The sequence below is a fragment of the Nanorana parkeri genome, unplaced genomic scaffold, assembly GCF_000935625.1.
Source record: "Nanorana parkeri isolate BGI_ZX_2015 unplaced genomic scaffold, ASM93562v1 scaffold231, whole genome shotgun sequence".
In the NCBI taxonomy this organism is placed as follows: domain Eukaryota; kingdom Metazoa; phylum Chordata; class Amphibia; order Anura; family Dicroglossidae; genus Nanorana; species Nanorana parkeri.
Genome location: NW_017306499.1, coordinates 1503891 through 1519825, shown reverse-complemented (window position 1 = coordinate 1519825; position 15935 = coordinate 1503891). Strand labels below are relative to the sequence as shown.

Genomic DNA, 15935 nt, shown 5'->3' with positions numbered 1-15935 from the left:
AAGAGCATTAGAGCCACGCAGACATTTCAATGAATTTCAGGCCACTTAGTGGTATCTGTATACTGTCTTATTCAGTTGTAAGTTCCATCAATGTGACATCCTTCTCAGTTATGCATTACTAATATAGTTGAGAAACTGTTCATGGGCATGCTACATGTTTTAGTACTCAAGCTAAGAGTAACAGTTGTCTTCATTGAGAGGTTGAGCTCATGCTCCAACAAACTGGCACCTGTAGAAACCCAGAGGGCACTGAACTATAATGTAAAGAGAAGTTCTACGAGATGACACACGCAATAGCTGCTGACAGGGTCAAGTTCTTTGCTTAGAAGTTCATCAAATGAAAGAAAACTTTTCACTCTTAACACAGTACCTTCGAAGGATTATCACTTCAGGCTGTACTGCTAATGGCCGCTTTCATCAAAACGAAATTCACTGAAGATTTCCTGATTTTTTTTTTTACTGTTCCATTCCTTAGCTACAGCTCTTATTTCGCTGTCAAAATTTTTAGCTTGTTTATGTTCCTCAGAAAAAGTCCTTTGAGATGTTAGAACTGCTTCAATAGCGATATGTAAACAGCTTACAGCTGCTGGAGATTTGGCTCAGCCGATCCAGATGTTGGAGTCGAAGTCCTTCATGCAGAGGATGTTCGGCTGACCGTAGTGCAGCCGAAGGCAGCTGATGTACGGCTGATTTCAGCCGATGTATGGCTGAAATCAGCCGTAAATGCCAGAAGTGAATAGCTGAAAGTAGTTAGGCTCATTTCACTTTGGCTGGGCTATTCACTCGGCTGCCTTCGGTAGCTTTGTGAATAACTCTCTTAGTCTTAATTTAATCAGGGACAGTGTAATTAAAAAATTAAAGCAAATAAAGACACACCCTGGTATCCTGCTATGCAAGTGTTTGTAAAGCAGCTTTTACATCAAAATAAAATTCCATTGCTTCTCACTCCTTTTCACATATATTTTTTATTTATTTCCAAAACCCTACTATTGATCCACCATAACAGTGGCACTATAGCAGACACTAGGGATGCACCAATACTAATATCGTACAAATGCTCCGACACCGGTACTTACGGTCAGAGGGAACATGGAGCTGGCTTCCTGACCAATCAGGAAGCCGGGCGGCGGGTAATGACTCGCCGCCCAGATACCTGATTGGCCTGGAAACCGGCTTCATGCTGTTTGGCTGGCTATATACTGATTGGCCGGGAAGCTGGCTTACCAGCCAATCAGCATCAAGATGGCCAAACAGCATGGAAAAGCTTCCCCGTCAATCAGGACACCTGGCTTCCTGAATGGCTAGGAAGCCGGCTCCCCAGCCATTCAGCATCGAGCTGGCCAAACATGCTGTTTGTGGCTTCCCAGGCAATCAAGAAGCCGGGCGGCGGGTAATGATATTGACACTCGGAATCGGTGAAAAACCTGTATCGGTGCATCCCTAGAAGAGAAACCATAACAACCTTCATGGCTGCTAGAGTCCAAGAGGCATCCTTTCTGGCAGGATCAACATATATTTTTGGCACTTATTGAACAGGTATAACAAAACTCTTCTACTGATATATTTAACAGACCAAAAGCAAATAATAGAAGTTCATTGTTAGGGTTTACATAAACTTTAATAAGAGAGCTAAACTTTTTGTTTGTAGTTCTAACACTTCCACAACACACTGGTCCTACTTTTTTGCAATTCCTCCTCAAGCATACTGGAGGCATAGGACAGTGTACATGAGTGACGTGCAGTAAGGTCTGTGCTAGGTGAGGCATTACCCCTGCCCGCCCGCGCCCCAAACCAGGCCACTGAGCTATGTGTGGAGGAGGGAGGGAGGAGACAGGGAGGAGCCTCCAGGTCCCTCACTTGCTCGTCACTGGTGAGACATCAAGATAGATGTCCTCAGTGGTTTTTTTTGGATTGGACAGCGTGGACCAATGGTGCTTTGCCATTGGTCCAAACCATCCACAGAGCTCAAGCCTCTCCCACCAAGTTGACAATGTTGAAGCTCTTGCCTCACTATGTTAGGTTACACAAGCAGTGGGGAAGCCCGCTGCTGTGTAACCTAACTTAGCTGTCAAAGCCGGATGCAGCGCCGCCTGTAGTTAACAGGCAAAGCTCCGTCCATGACAGGTTACACAGCGGGAAGGCTTCCCACTGTGTAACCTGTTACAAGCCGGTCTGAATGGAGAAAAAGCTGTCAGCTTCAGACTTCAAGCTGACAGCTTTTTCTTCCATAATACTAGGTGAGGCTCTGCCTCACCTGCCTCCCCTGACCGCACGTCCATGGTGTACATGAGGCTTTTCCATAGAAACATTTTTCTCTTTCTTAACAGCGTCAGTTATGTTAAGTTGCCAGTGTAGCTACAAATGCTACTAAACGGCATTATTCAGTAAGAAAAAAAAGTATTGTAGCTAGTGTGCCTTTAAGATAAAGTCACTTTTTTTAAATCTGCACTAGCAAGCCTTTTACGAATCAGGCCACATGAGTCTTTCTCAGACATCACCAAAGGCTGGAAGCACAAAATTAGGGATAAGTGACCCTGAGTGCAACCCCACCGGGATTATCTATACATCAGACACAATGCATGTAACAATGTTTTCTTTGTCTGTAAATTCAGAATTATTAATCTTGGTAGATGTTTTCTTGAACGAGGCCAGTTCCTACAAGTCTCAACACGAAGGCTGCTGTACAAATTCCTTCAAACGCTTAATTTTCTAAAGGCAATACATTAATCATAGACTGTAGCAATCTATTCTGTATATTTTTTCAGGTGCTGAATTCACACTCTTCTGAGCTATTAATGCGTGAGATGTGATCACATCCTTACATACGCTGTAACTGTAAAGAGATCGTATACTGGCAACTAAGCTGCACATGCACTGTGAGATCGTGATTGAGGGGGGATAAAGGTTAAGTGATGTCTCATTAATTGTGTTATTCTATGGAGAAGTGTAAAAAAAAAAAATTACAGGAAAGATTTATATGAATTAAGGAAAAGCATTACTAACCACCCTATAGTCTAATGGAATGTATAATATATGCTATAAGTTTAAGATAACATTTCAGCAAAATATTTATTTCAACAGCGGTTACACAAAATGCTTGTTATTGGTTGTGCTTCTCGGATGCAAAAGAGTTTTCTATTAAATCCGTAACATGGGGTGTTGGAAATGGTAACTCAATCAAGTGCTCCATCCTACTAGTGGTGCCAGTCTTGACTGTGATGGAGCACTGGGCTGGTGATTCTCTGGGCTACAAAATACATGTTCAAGTTTACAGTAGTTTAAGACTTGAATTCATTGACCACTGTGTTGGCTACTGATTTTGTGTCTGTATAGTAGCACTTTAATGGTGGACCATCAGTAGCATCAAAAATATTTTGCATTCATGCAAAGCAGCATGTAACTGTAACTTTAGCTGGTATTTATTACCTTACAGTGATCACAGCACTCCCTCTGACCGTCCCTTCATCTGATTTTCTCTTCAGAAGGACTGTGCCATTCTTGTTTAAGTATTATGCAGGGTCAGCATTTACTGTTAGGACTAAGAAGCAGGCTCAGAGATGACAAATTTATGTAAAGTTCTTGTTCTTGCAGTTCTTGTTTGTACTAAAAGATAACTTTTGTGAACCAGTGATGTTTTTCTGCATTATTATTATTATTATTACTACAGGTATTTAGACAATTTTACACAGTGCTTTACATGGTTGCACAATCACATCAGTCCCTCCTCTCAAGGAGCTTACAATCTAAGGTTCCTATCTCACATGCATACATACATATGTGGGCCAATTTAGATAGGAGCCAATTACCCTTCCAGCATGTCTTTGGAATGTGGGAGGAAACAAGAGTACCCGGAGGAAACCCACGCAATTACATGGAGAACAAAACTCCTTGCAGATAGTGTCCTGACCGGCAGATAGTGTGCTGCAAGGCAGAAGTACTAACCACTACGCCACTGTGCCACTACAACTTGAAACGCACATCAAATGCAGGTCACCACATTCCCATTTACCTCAATGGTGTAGTGTGCATGACAGTTTTGAGGCTGCATTTGGCATGATTTGCATTCCTTTTGATGCTGTTGGATCTATTTAGATTGCATTTGAGGCAAAAGAGTTTAAATTCATTCTTTTTGCTTTGTTTTGCATTCAAATGTATGAGCAGCCATGCATTTAAATTCAAAATGCAATGTTTGAAAGCAGTGCTACAAGAGCCCTTACATTGCTGCAGTCTCAGTGGATGAAAGGAAACTGACAAAATGCTTCTTTCTGCCTGCAGAAGACTAATGACATCTCAGCCTACACACAGTCTCAATTAAATGAAGCTCAAGGTCTACAATTTTGAAAACAACTATACTGCTCCTGTATATCTTGACATGTTGGGAATTTATTAATGTTGCCTTGAAAAGTCTCCTGGCTGGGCTATGCTTCCTTTGTGTATGCTCAAATCACTCTAACGGAAAGGCAGTCCATCATTGAGTAGATTCTTCTGCACAAGCACTACCAGGCTAGAACATATTCCAGCCAAAGATCTCTGTAGAACATAGTTAGGTAATTATAACACTTAGGGAAGTTCCTGGGGGCAACTTCTAAAGGATATTTGTACTAAAACTACTGCTGTCCTTTATAGGAGAACCATGAGGTGAGTGAAAATCACTCATCCTCATAGTTCGAGCCGACGTGTGACAATGAAACTGTCACACGTTGTCTCAATAGATGGGGAAGTGAGCGAACACATACCATCGCTTGCTCACTTCTCGATCATCTCCCTGCAGAGAGCAGTGACTGTCAGTCACAGCTCCCTGCAGGGATTCCCTCCTCCCCGCGCCGATCCTCCAGCGCTGAGTGGTGGAATGGATGGGGGAGTGGGCGGGCACAGCTGGCTCTGCATCTAGATTGTCAGAGCCAGCTATCACTCACGCAGCTGGGTGGATCTCAACAGCATTGTCGTGATCAGTCCTGGCTGCGACGGTCTCAGTATACCGCGAGCTGTAGCTCGCGATATACTGAGCTCTGGGTCACGGGAGGGTGCTAGTATATGTCCTCTCGTGACCCTTAAGAGAACTATTGGGAAAACACTTACCCCCATAGTTCTCTTTTAAGTGTTAGGGTTTATGATACATGTTAAGGGTTTCATTTCAAGGTTACATTGATGGTTGTGTTAATTTTGGGATGAGATTAGGCTTGGGGTTCGAATGAGGGTAGGGTTAAGTGTTAGGGTATGCTTACGAGTTAAGTTAAGGCTAAGAATCAAAGCATGTGGGGAGAAACTATTGCTTGTCACTTCATTTGGCAGCGTAGGCACAGCACCAAAAACTACCAGAACGGCACTTTGGACCCAATTTGATCCAGAGCTAATTAACCTACCAGAAATGTCTAGGATGATGGAGGAAATGGAACAGGTAATGTCTGTAGTGGGACCAGAAGAAGGCACCAGCACTAAAAGGCAGGATTACAAATTATTTAAGTTATGATTAGTTTGTTGCCTGCTGGAATTCCACTGTCATCAAAAAAGATGGTTGGGAAGTGTTAAATGTTTCTTCCAATACTTGCTGAAGATAAGGCATTAATGAATAATGATAACCTGTCATTTATTATGATAGTCTCACATCCCCTGACATACACTAAATAGTGGTTGTACAGGGGGACAGCTGTCCATATGAAAGTTTGTCTGCCAAACGATCAGATTTTCCTAATGGGTGAACACTTCAAGCTACCATATAGCTCAAACTGTAATCATTCCTACATGGAAGACTTCTCCTCCTGTCAGGCGGGTACGGCTGGGCCGTGAGTGGAACCCCTTGGCAGGGACGGCAAGCCAAAGTCCGAGGTCGTGGTACACAGGGAAGATCCAAGAAGAATAGTCAGGTCCAATCCGGGTCGAGGCAGGCAGCTAGTTTCAGTAACGGAAGGGTAAGCCAAAGGGTCGGTAATCAAGAGTCCAAGCAGAGGTTCAGGAATAAAGACAGGTTCAAGGCACAGGGAGCTGGGAGATCACACCATAGGGATAGAATAACTCAGCAATGAGCCAAGGCTCTGACTGGGCTTTTATACTCAGTGGAGGATTGAGACCACTCCCCGGCTACCGAGGCAACCAGGTAGCCTCTCCATCAGGAGCCAATGGTGAGAGAGGGGCAGAGGGTGTGTGCTGGGAACCTCCCCCAGCAAGGATCACACCTGATACCAGTAACAGGTGCACTACGTGCATGTCCCCGTGCCTGCGCGCGCAGCCTGTCTACCGCGCACTTGTCGCGAATGCGTACCCACAATACTGGTACCAGGGGTCCTGCCAGGAAGGGGAACCCGTGCCCCCCGCCGCACATGGCCACCCCGAGGAGAGGTAAGACCCCCTAGTACCCTGACACCTCCACTTCACATTAAAGCTAAGCAGCCATGAAACAGGAAACATAGCAGGGCTCTCTGTTCTGATTAGCTGGTCTCAGCTCTGCTCAGGTGCTAAAAGTCAATGAATTGGGGGACAGGATTACAGAGGTATAGTATGTGAGGGGACCAGGTGCTATGTTGGAATATCAGTAAAGATTAATTTACAATCTGAATTTACATTTTGTGAATCATCTCCCTTTAAATGTACCATAATGTAATATGAGAACCTATCTAATCTATGTAATCAATCTGAACTACATAGCTCTTAGTAGGTCTAACTCTAAAGCATGTGTAGCCAATAATGGCCCCCCAGCTGTGGTTTAACTACAAATCCCATGAAGCATTGCAAGACTCTGACAGGCACAGACATAACATCCAGAGGCAGATGCATGCTAGGATTTGTAGTTTCAACACAGCTGGAGGGCTGACATTTGGTTACTCCTGGTCTAAAGTACAGGAAGTGCATTTGGTAAATCTTAAAGTGGAAGTTAAGTGTGATTTATTAAAGACTGCTGGAAGGTCTTCAAGAGACTTTGTATATCAAGGTTCTATGCCGAGATAACGTAACTCCCGTGCACATCTGCGGGGGTTACATCATCCCAGCCCTTCAGGAGTCGAACGCGGAAGAAGACCAAGAAATGATGGAATTACCACCTACAGAAAGGAGCTCTGACATCACAACGCTGGATCGCATTGCCTGCAAGGTAAGTCTGCCATAATGGGCTAATACGTGTGCATACTAGCAATTTAAGGCAAACACCTTCTGGGGGCCCATCTAACTTTTGTGGTGGCAGTTTACTATAAGCAGATTCAGGTAATTCCTGGCTATATTTCATTATCTCACTTTTAATAAATAATCCTGCTTCCTTCTTAGTCCGACATTCTGCTTTAACGTGCAGGGCCGTGAACAGAGTAACACACGCTTCTAGTAAGCAGCCTGGATGTAAAGAAGTGCCTAGATTAGACCTCAGCTTTGGCTTCCACGAACTGATGTGCTGATCAGCTTGCAAATGCATGAAAATAATTGTCAGGACACTAACATCAGGGTGTCGTAATCAAAGTAGAAAACTTTCAAGGCAGAGACATCTGCTGGTGGATGTGAGAAATTGTACAGTTCCACAACAGACATAAAAAGAAACACATTCATTGTTCCACAAGGTGCCAGGCAATCACACATGTGCAGGGCAGATAAAAGGAGCGAGCTTAGACCAAAACTGGTAATGCTACAAAGCATATTGGGCAAGCGGATGCTATAGAAGCTATAGGAACTACAAAGCACTCGGGGGTCATTTATAAAAACTAGAAGAAAGGAGAACAGTGGTGTTGCCTGTAGAAAGCAGACATCAGTCAAAATTGAGGAAGGGTACTTGTCATGGAATTGTACCATAAGTGATACCAAGTGCACTTCTATTAACCAACAAAACATGGCAACACAAATACAACTGAGAGCATTCTTTTAGCAGCTGAGCCTCAAACTCATGAAGGTGAAATTTGGGGTAGGAAACCTCTGCACTCCAGCTGTTGTGGAACTACAAGTCCCGCGAGGCACTGCAAGACTCTGACAGACACAGGCATGACTCCCAGAGGCAGAGACATGATGAGATTTGTAGATTCACCACAGTTGGAGTGCAGAGGTTGCCTACCCCTGGTGTAATGCCTGAACTTAATGCAGGGAATGAATACAGATTACTGCAACTATATATTGATTTATAAATTATCTTCTCATTACATATCCTCTCTTGACTCCGTAAAGGGCAAGGTTGGACTTGGGTGCTGTCTAGGAGATTCCTGGTATTATATGCAAATAGATGAATTATGAACAAGCTCTTTGTAATTAATGAATATCACATATGCATACGTAGACCCTGATTAATACAGAACATTTGCTTGATAATAGAGACATTTTCCACCCTTTGCTGAAGAAGCAGTTCATGTGGATGCACTGACAAGTTACATAGTACATGCTGATAGGAGGAGAAAGCAGAGTGGGCAGGTGCCTTAAAAACGATTTCCTTCTACAATTAATGACTACCTTTTGGATTTTGCACCCGCCCTTTAAAAATGCGAGTTTCTGACAATTAGAAAATGTTTAGTGCATAAAGGATTATAATTATGTTAATTAAGCAGTCAGAATATGCCTTTTATTTTTTTGCTTGTGCTGAAAAAATGGCAGCCAGAGACTGACTGGTTGCTATAGACAACACCTACAGTTCTTCTTGTCTTAGTTTTCTGCTTCACTTGGGGGTACACACTCCTGCCAGGACAGAAAAAAAGGTGCCATTGCTGACTTGTTTCTGGTGGTACATGTTTTAGTTGCATCAAATGATATCCTTGTTTCACTGCTTAGTGAGTCAGTGAACCTGGAACAAGCATTCAGCCAGTGAAGTCTTGAACAAGTAGGCAGGTCAGTGACTCAATAAGCAGTAAAACAATGATAATGATGACAACCCTAAAAACAAAAGTCTCAGGGGAGGAAGTCTCACCTGTAATCTCACGAGATCCCAGGGAATGCTCTGCTGATGTAACCATCCCAGGATGCAGTGCTTGGGCACATTACCTCATTTGTACCAAAGCGGACCAGGAAGTGGAAAAAAAGAAATTGTAAGTAAAATAAAAATATGTTTAGCTAATGAATGTAAGATGATTTCATATCAACACACAGAGCTATATGCTGATGTGATTTTTAGTCAAAGGGGGTAAAGGTCCACTTTAAAGTAGATGTAAACCCTAACTGAATTACATTAAAGGATAAGTATATTTTAAATAAAAGTGTGTTAATCCTTTTTGCCTCCCTTTCCCCCTCCACAGATGTAAACTAACCTTGATTTGATGCCCACAGAATCTGGAGATTGTTTACAACCCATCTACCTAGGCTTATCTACCTCCATTTCCCAGCCAAGAGATGAGCCCTACTTATTTTTTAACATTGCTTAAAAACTGTGTACCATAAACAATATCCATGCACTTTTTTGTTTCACTATTATTTTATAATTTTGTTTAATCTGCTCATTATTTGTGCTGATGTTCTGCACAAGCCTCTTTGCAGACACTTTCTGTCTACAAGCACTAACTGTAGTATTGCTCTGAACAAGCTTTCTTATAGTGACAATGGGGGGCATGCCTGAGCAATGTGTGTCACTTCTAGTCTTCACTTGAAGCACATATGACATAATATCAGTGCAGGAGTACAACTGGGACACAGGGACTAGGATCTTCATGGCATGTACTGTATTATTTTGATGATAACTCCAGATTTAAAAAGATTAACAATTACTTTTGAAATCGCATAAACATTCACCGCTCCGATCCGCCAGCGCTGACTGGCGGAACGGACGGGGGAGGGGGCGGGTACAGCTGGCTCTGCCTCTAGATAGTCAGAGCCAGCTGTCAGTCACGCAGCTGGGCAGATCCAGACATAAGTGTCAGGATCTGCTTCTGCTGCGGCGTCTCAGTATACCGGGAGCTACAGCACGCGGTGTACTGAGCCTAGGGTGAGGGAGGACTCTAGTTTGTGTCCTCCCGTTAGCCCTAAGGAGAATTATTCAGCGCATCCTTTACATGGAGACTGTGTGCAGTGAGTATTCAGGTCCCATGCCAAGATCTTGGCATCAGCAGAAACTGCTTTGACCATCAGAGAAAAATGCATGACTGCACCACTCTCACCTTCTGTGCTCTGGTTCACAAATCTGCAAATTCAAGTAGCTCTAAGTGACCTGTGATCTCCAGCTCTTAGATAGTAATGCACCCAACACCACCACCATCTAAAGACAAAAATAGCATGTCCAACTTGAAGTTACCACCAGGAGAGTCAGACATTGTCTTCACTATGTTAGATGCTTTCTAATGGGTTCTAGATGGTTTCTACCTTCTACAGCTGACTGACCTGAGGCATTTGAATATTGTGTGCTTCATGGCTGTAAACGAGGTACTTGGCAGCTATCTCTGTGATGAAGTCAGAATCACATATGTTGGGTATGTTCAAGGTTTGTTGTTCTTTCCTATCTATGTAGACCTGTAAAAAAAGCTGTAACTGTTAGGCGTGAATTCCCAGACTTTTCCTTGTGATGAGAACATCTGCTTTCTACACCAAGTGCTGAGAAATCCACAAAATAATTCCCCTCCCCATGTTGTGGCCACTTGAACTGTTCTGAAATAGCTCCATCACAAATCACCATCTCCTCGTTTGTTTATCCCAGGTACTCAAAATAAGTTTTTGGTCTTGCTCCAATAACATACAGCTTTAATTTAGAAGATAATAGTCTACAAATACAATTATTTTATAATTGAGTAATGTATCAAACAAATATTAAGAGTCAGAAATGGAAAATAATCAAATAATTCCTAGTAGATATAGAAGATACACCTGTGTAATTTTGGCCATGGACAGACAGATCACCTTGATAACAACTGAGATCTATCAGCCCTGAATACTGATCACCACCCAAACCTACTGTAATTTTTCCACCTTACCAGAGTAAATCGGTTTTATAATTTCCAAAAACTAAACGTTCTTTGCCACTTTCTCCACTCTGGACAAAGAGTTTCCCTTGTCAGAAAAAAACCCACCCACTCATACACACCATCGCCCTACTCTGTTGTTGTTTCAAGAACACTAAGTACAAACATTGAGTAAGTTCTGCCTTGGATGGTGTCGAAGTTTGCACAGGGCTAACTTCTTCCTCCTCAGAAGAAACATGTTTTTTTTTTCTCATTTAAAATAAATGAAATAAAATAAATAAAATGAGAAAAAAATCAAATAAAAATGAGAGTTTGTCACTTTCCCCATTCAGGGTAAGGTGACAAGTTCCCCTGTTAGGAAAAAAAGTTCATCCCCTTCACCATACTCTGTTCCACATCAGAAACACTAAGTATGCATTAAACCCTGTGTAAGCTCTTTTTACACGGGTTAACTTCTTCCTTCTCCTGGTCAGGTATAAGTGTGTGGGCCTTGCGATTGCCCACTCAGCCCTCAGCACTGCATCCAGGGAGGATGTAACAATCTGCAGATGTACTAAAGATTTAAGCTTAGCAATGGAAGCAGCAAAGACTGAATAGACAAAGTAACATCTAAAAATCAATGTGACCTTAACAACCGACAATAAGAAAAATTAAGTCTGTAAGGTTTGCTAAGAATTTATAACTAAAAGTGTACATAATTAAGGATAGCAACAAAGCAAGATTACTCTGATGCATTATTAAAGAAAACTTGATCCAAACCTCTGCAATTAAAATTAAGCAAATAACAAATACATGTAAAGACACTGTTACTATGCCCGTTCATGCTGATTATCCACCCCACAGCAAGGTATTCTCAACCCTTCTGTGCTCCCTTCCCTTCGCAGAAGTCCTTACTAATTGAGCGAGACTACTGGTCAGTGGGGAAGCATTTGACTTTACCATATGGCAGTACAATTGGACAGGAGAGCACACACAAGTCACTACATGAGCACTGTTCTATCCAGGAGTGCCGAGAGCCCAGGCCAGCGTAATTACTCCCAATGGGTGGGAAGGAAGTAGCTTGGACTAAGAGCGAACAGGACTCAGGACTCCGGAGTGAAGAGTCTGCCTGGGACAGCATCAGAGAAAGGGTTAATTATTGCAGAAAAAGCTGAATTTGTTATATTTCTACCTCTGCTGGGCTAATTACTTTTGTAATTCAAGAATATCTGTATAGTTGGACTTTAAACCGTAAGCTCTGCATGTGTATGTAACAATAAAATATGATGGCCACCACTGTCATATATAGTCACATACTAAAAACAGAAACAAAGTTATTAACCATTAACTTACATAGATAAGACTATTTACATGAGGCTTCTCAAAGTAAAAAAAAAAAAAAGTGGGACAGACTTTGTGGAATCATTCTTCAGTTGCCACATTTACATCTTTAATTTCAGAAAAGAAAAGAGCACTTTGATAATCAAAAGTATAATAATTGCAACTTACAACATCATATCCCAGAGAAAGGGCCAACTTAACATTTCCTGAGGTTTTCAGGTGCAAAATTGTTAAAAGGATGTGTAAACTTTATCAGCTGGAGCAGAATTTCTCAACCTTTTTTCAGTCACGGCACCTTTTAAAAATATGCAAAATCTCAAGGCACCCCAGTCTAACATGTAAAAACGTAAACTGATGTGTGGTCCCCCCAAATTAATACCAGACTCTTATCATAGACAGGGGGTAGATATGGCTTTTAAGGGTGAACCCCTAGGCAAAGAGACAAAAAAGATGATGTGGAGTTTCCCCCTTCACCTCAGAGTCCCCCCTCCTTTCACATTAGAAGCCCCCCTTTAGCAAAAATTTGAGGACACCCCTGACAAAGCCAGAAGGCAGAAGCTAGAGAACAGCTGAGGCTGTGTTCAATTTAATCCTTTAGGGTCTTGTTCACACTAGCCTGCGTTTTTCTGCACACCACTACAAATGTATGGTGTGAACATGGCATATAGACAACAATTAATTTCTATGTGCCCCATTCATACCATTCATATGCATGGTGTGCAAAAAAAACACATCTCAATAGACATACAGTGAACAAGACCCTAAACCAGCTGAAAAGTAGTGAGAGGTCCACATGTGGCCCACAAAATACCATATTGGCATGACTAATTTACATTAATTTAGCATATTTATAAAACTGTATAAGAAATATATAAAGACTATGGATCCCTTTACTTTTTAGCCTTGAGTGAGTTACTGCACTCGTGTTAATGTGCCTTCTGGTAAAACAGTCCAAATGTTTTTGAATGGGCGGCCATTACACCAACCCACAGCATAAATGGATATGAAGCATTTTTTTAAGACATAGTATGTGTGTTGTGGTGCACTGGAGCACGGGTACATTGCTTAGTACAGTATTAGTGCGTTGAGGTGTCGTTTAAAATGACTGCAAGGCATATGTGTGAATGAATCCTATAGGGGTCATTCACATATGATCGCCTATCATAATTTCAATGTGTACATTCTTCCAATAATGACATTCAGTATATAGAACTGAAACGTACCTGCTGTTTTAATTGGTGAACTAGTCTGTCCTTTTCTCTCTTTAGCGCTATCACTTCTTCCTGGGTTTTCTTCTTCTTTGAGGCAGATAGTTCCAGTAAGGCAATGTTAGCATCCTTCTCACTGATTGCTGCCAGCAGAGCCTGCTGCCTGTAAAGAAACAATCCCCGTGATGAGCATGTGCTTTTCATGTATCCAGGCCAAACTTACAACAGCAGAACCAAACTAACATTCAAGTTAAACCTACTTTAAAGTCCAACTCCAAGGAAAGTTTTTAATTCCATTTTGGATAAAGCGGAGAAGGGTTGGAGCCTCTGTAAGAATTTTATTGATCTCTATGTCCCAATGCAAGAGATTTCCCCTTGCTGCCAACAGAACAGGGAGTCATGTGTAATCACAACAACAGGGACACCGAATAAAGCACATTTTTAGTAGAGTTAGGAAAGGTTAGAGCTTTTTTTTTGCTGTGTGTGTCTTCCTGTGCTGATGACGATAGCACCCCTTATTTCTTGCATTTTGGTCACATGAACAGGAAGTGAAGGAAAATCTTTGCAGTGTGGCCACGGATAGAAAGAAAAAGCCTCATAGAAATCTTAACTCTTTCACTCTCTATCAAAAACAGGAAAAATGCACTTCCTAGCCCCCAAAAAGTCACACACTGTAATATTAGTTGGACCACCTTTAGCTTTGATTACAGCATGCAATAGCCTGTTATATGCTGAGTTAGTAAACGAGTTAGTAAATGTCTTCCTGTGACCCAAAAGAGAACTATAGCAAAAAATAAAGGTTTGGCTATAGTTCTCTTTTAAGTTCTATGAGCACACCACAGTGCGATGTAGCCGTGTGCACTGTGCCCACCCGTGACAAGGCAAATTGCCTTATCTTACATTTGGACTGCGCTTAAATAAAAGCCCAACACATGGTGTGAATAGGCCCCAACTTGCACAGTATAGCAGTAATACAGCTCCTATTTAATTGGCATATAAGGCCCCATTCACATTTGTGTATGAGGCCGACTAGGTAAGTGTCATGAACTACTCCATTTGCGTGTAATCGGGCATGCTGCGATTACCTACGGATGATCATTTCTGAATGCAAACTGTTTCTCACCAAGCAATTCGAGAGAGACTCAGCCAGTCGGCTCGATTTGCAAGTGTGAATGGGGCCTTAAGCTGGGAATTGGGATAAAGACACGTCTGTTTTTCAATTATGAGTAAAAAATAATGAGGTACATATTATTTTCTGTCTGCAGTCATCTTGGGACATATCATGAGGAAAAGCTTTTTTTTGTTGCCGAACAAAAAATATCTTAAGCACTATTTTGGTTAGTTATGGAAAAAAAACAGCTAATTGTTATGTGCTTGTGTGTTTTGCCAAGCTGTCAAATTACTACCTGAACTAGTAACATCTCGTCTGGAAGAAAAGGTAACACATAATTATGTTTTTTGTCATGATCAAAGGAGCCATATTGTGTAATGAATATCTTATTCATAATTATACCCCATTTTAGCTTTATAGCCACATGTAAAAGAGAAGTTAATCCATATAGCTGGGACAAATTCAATTCCCAGTTCACCTAAGAAGGAAGGTCATGAGATATATATATTTATTTGTACAAATATTAAAGGGGTTTAGCAAAATGTATTACAACTGGACCGCTCAGGTTGGAGAAATGAAAAGTTAAAGGGGCAGTCCAGAATTCCAGCGCTTTAAATGGGGTATGAGGGAGAAGAATAGGGAGAAGGGTTGTGAGCAGAGCTGTGAACATGTATACAATCACACAATTTTGCATGTGTGAACGTGGGTGCGATTTCACAAGTACATGAAAAGCATTTATCGTGTTTGCAGTGCTATTATTCATTAAAGGAAATCCAAATGTAGCAAGCAAGACACATATCATAGTGTGCACGATAACATGCAAACATGCTTGGTGAACACACATGTACAGCTCACAGCTCAAACTGCTGCATAAGCTTCTTTGCCACATGAAGGGCAGTGTATTGAAATAAATGGTCTGCCCTATGCTGACACGTGGCCAAATGCTAGTGTGAAGGGGGCTAAGGCAGGGATGTTTGGAATAATACCAGGTTCACAATATTTTAATGGATAATGTGGCAATTTGCGTGCTTTGCACACAGTTCAGACGCCCCTTATAGAACAAAGCAGCTCAAACGCAGCCTCTAAACTGGCATGTGCACTACTCAAATAAAGTCAATGGGATTTTGCTGACCTGCACTTTTCTTCTCTATTTTTGCCCTTAGAAATCATATCATGTAATCATTATTATATAAGTGCATTTGTTTTGATCTACTATCTATAATAAAAGTTTTTACCCAATGAGCGTTCCTTGTGTCTTATATGCTGGAATACTGAGGATGAAGTGTTACTTAAGTATTGATTGGGAAATGTATAGCTTGGAAGAAGGTCCCAGCCTTCTATGACTAATAGCAATTGTTGCGTCAGAGTAAAGGAGCCCAAACACAAGTGACCACCACAGTACCAAAGCGTATCTGACCTTGGTATTGATCATACAAGGTAACATCCCTTCTGGTGACT

General features: G+C 41.8%; 1 protein-coding gene across 1 annotated transcript in view; it reads right to left on the bottom strand.

The window, feature by feature from the left end:
* Window positions 1-15935, bottom strand: part of ERC2 (ELKS/RAB6-interacting/CAST family member 2) — a 617894-nt gene that overhangs the window by 145050 nt on the left and 456909 nt on the right. The window contains exon 13 of the mRNA XM_018556277.1: window positions 13382-13529. Within this exon, the coding sequence (XP_018411779.1) occupies window positions 13382-13529 (148 nt within the window). The remainder of the gene's footprint in view (window positions 1-13381; window positions 13530-15935) is intronic.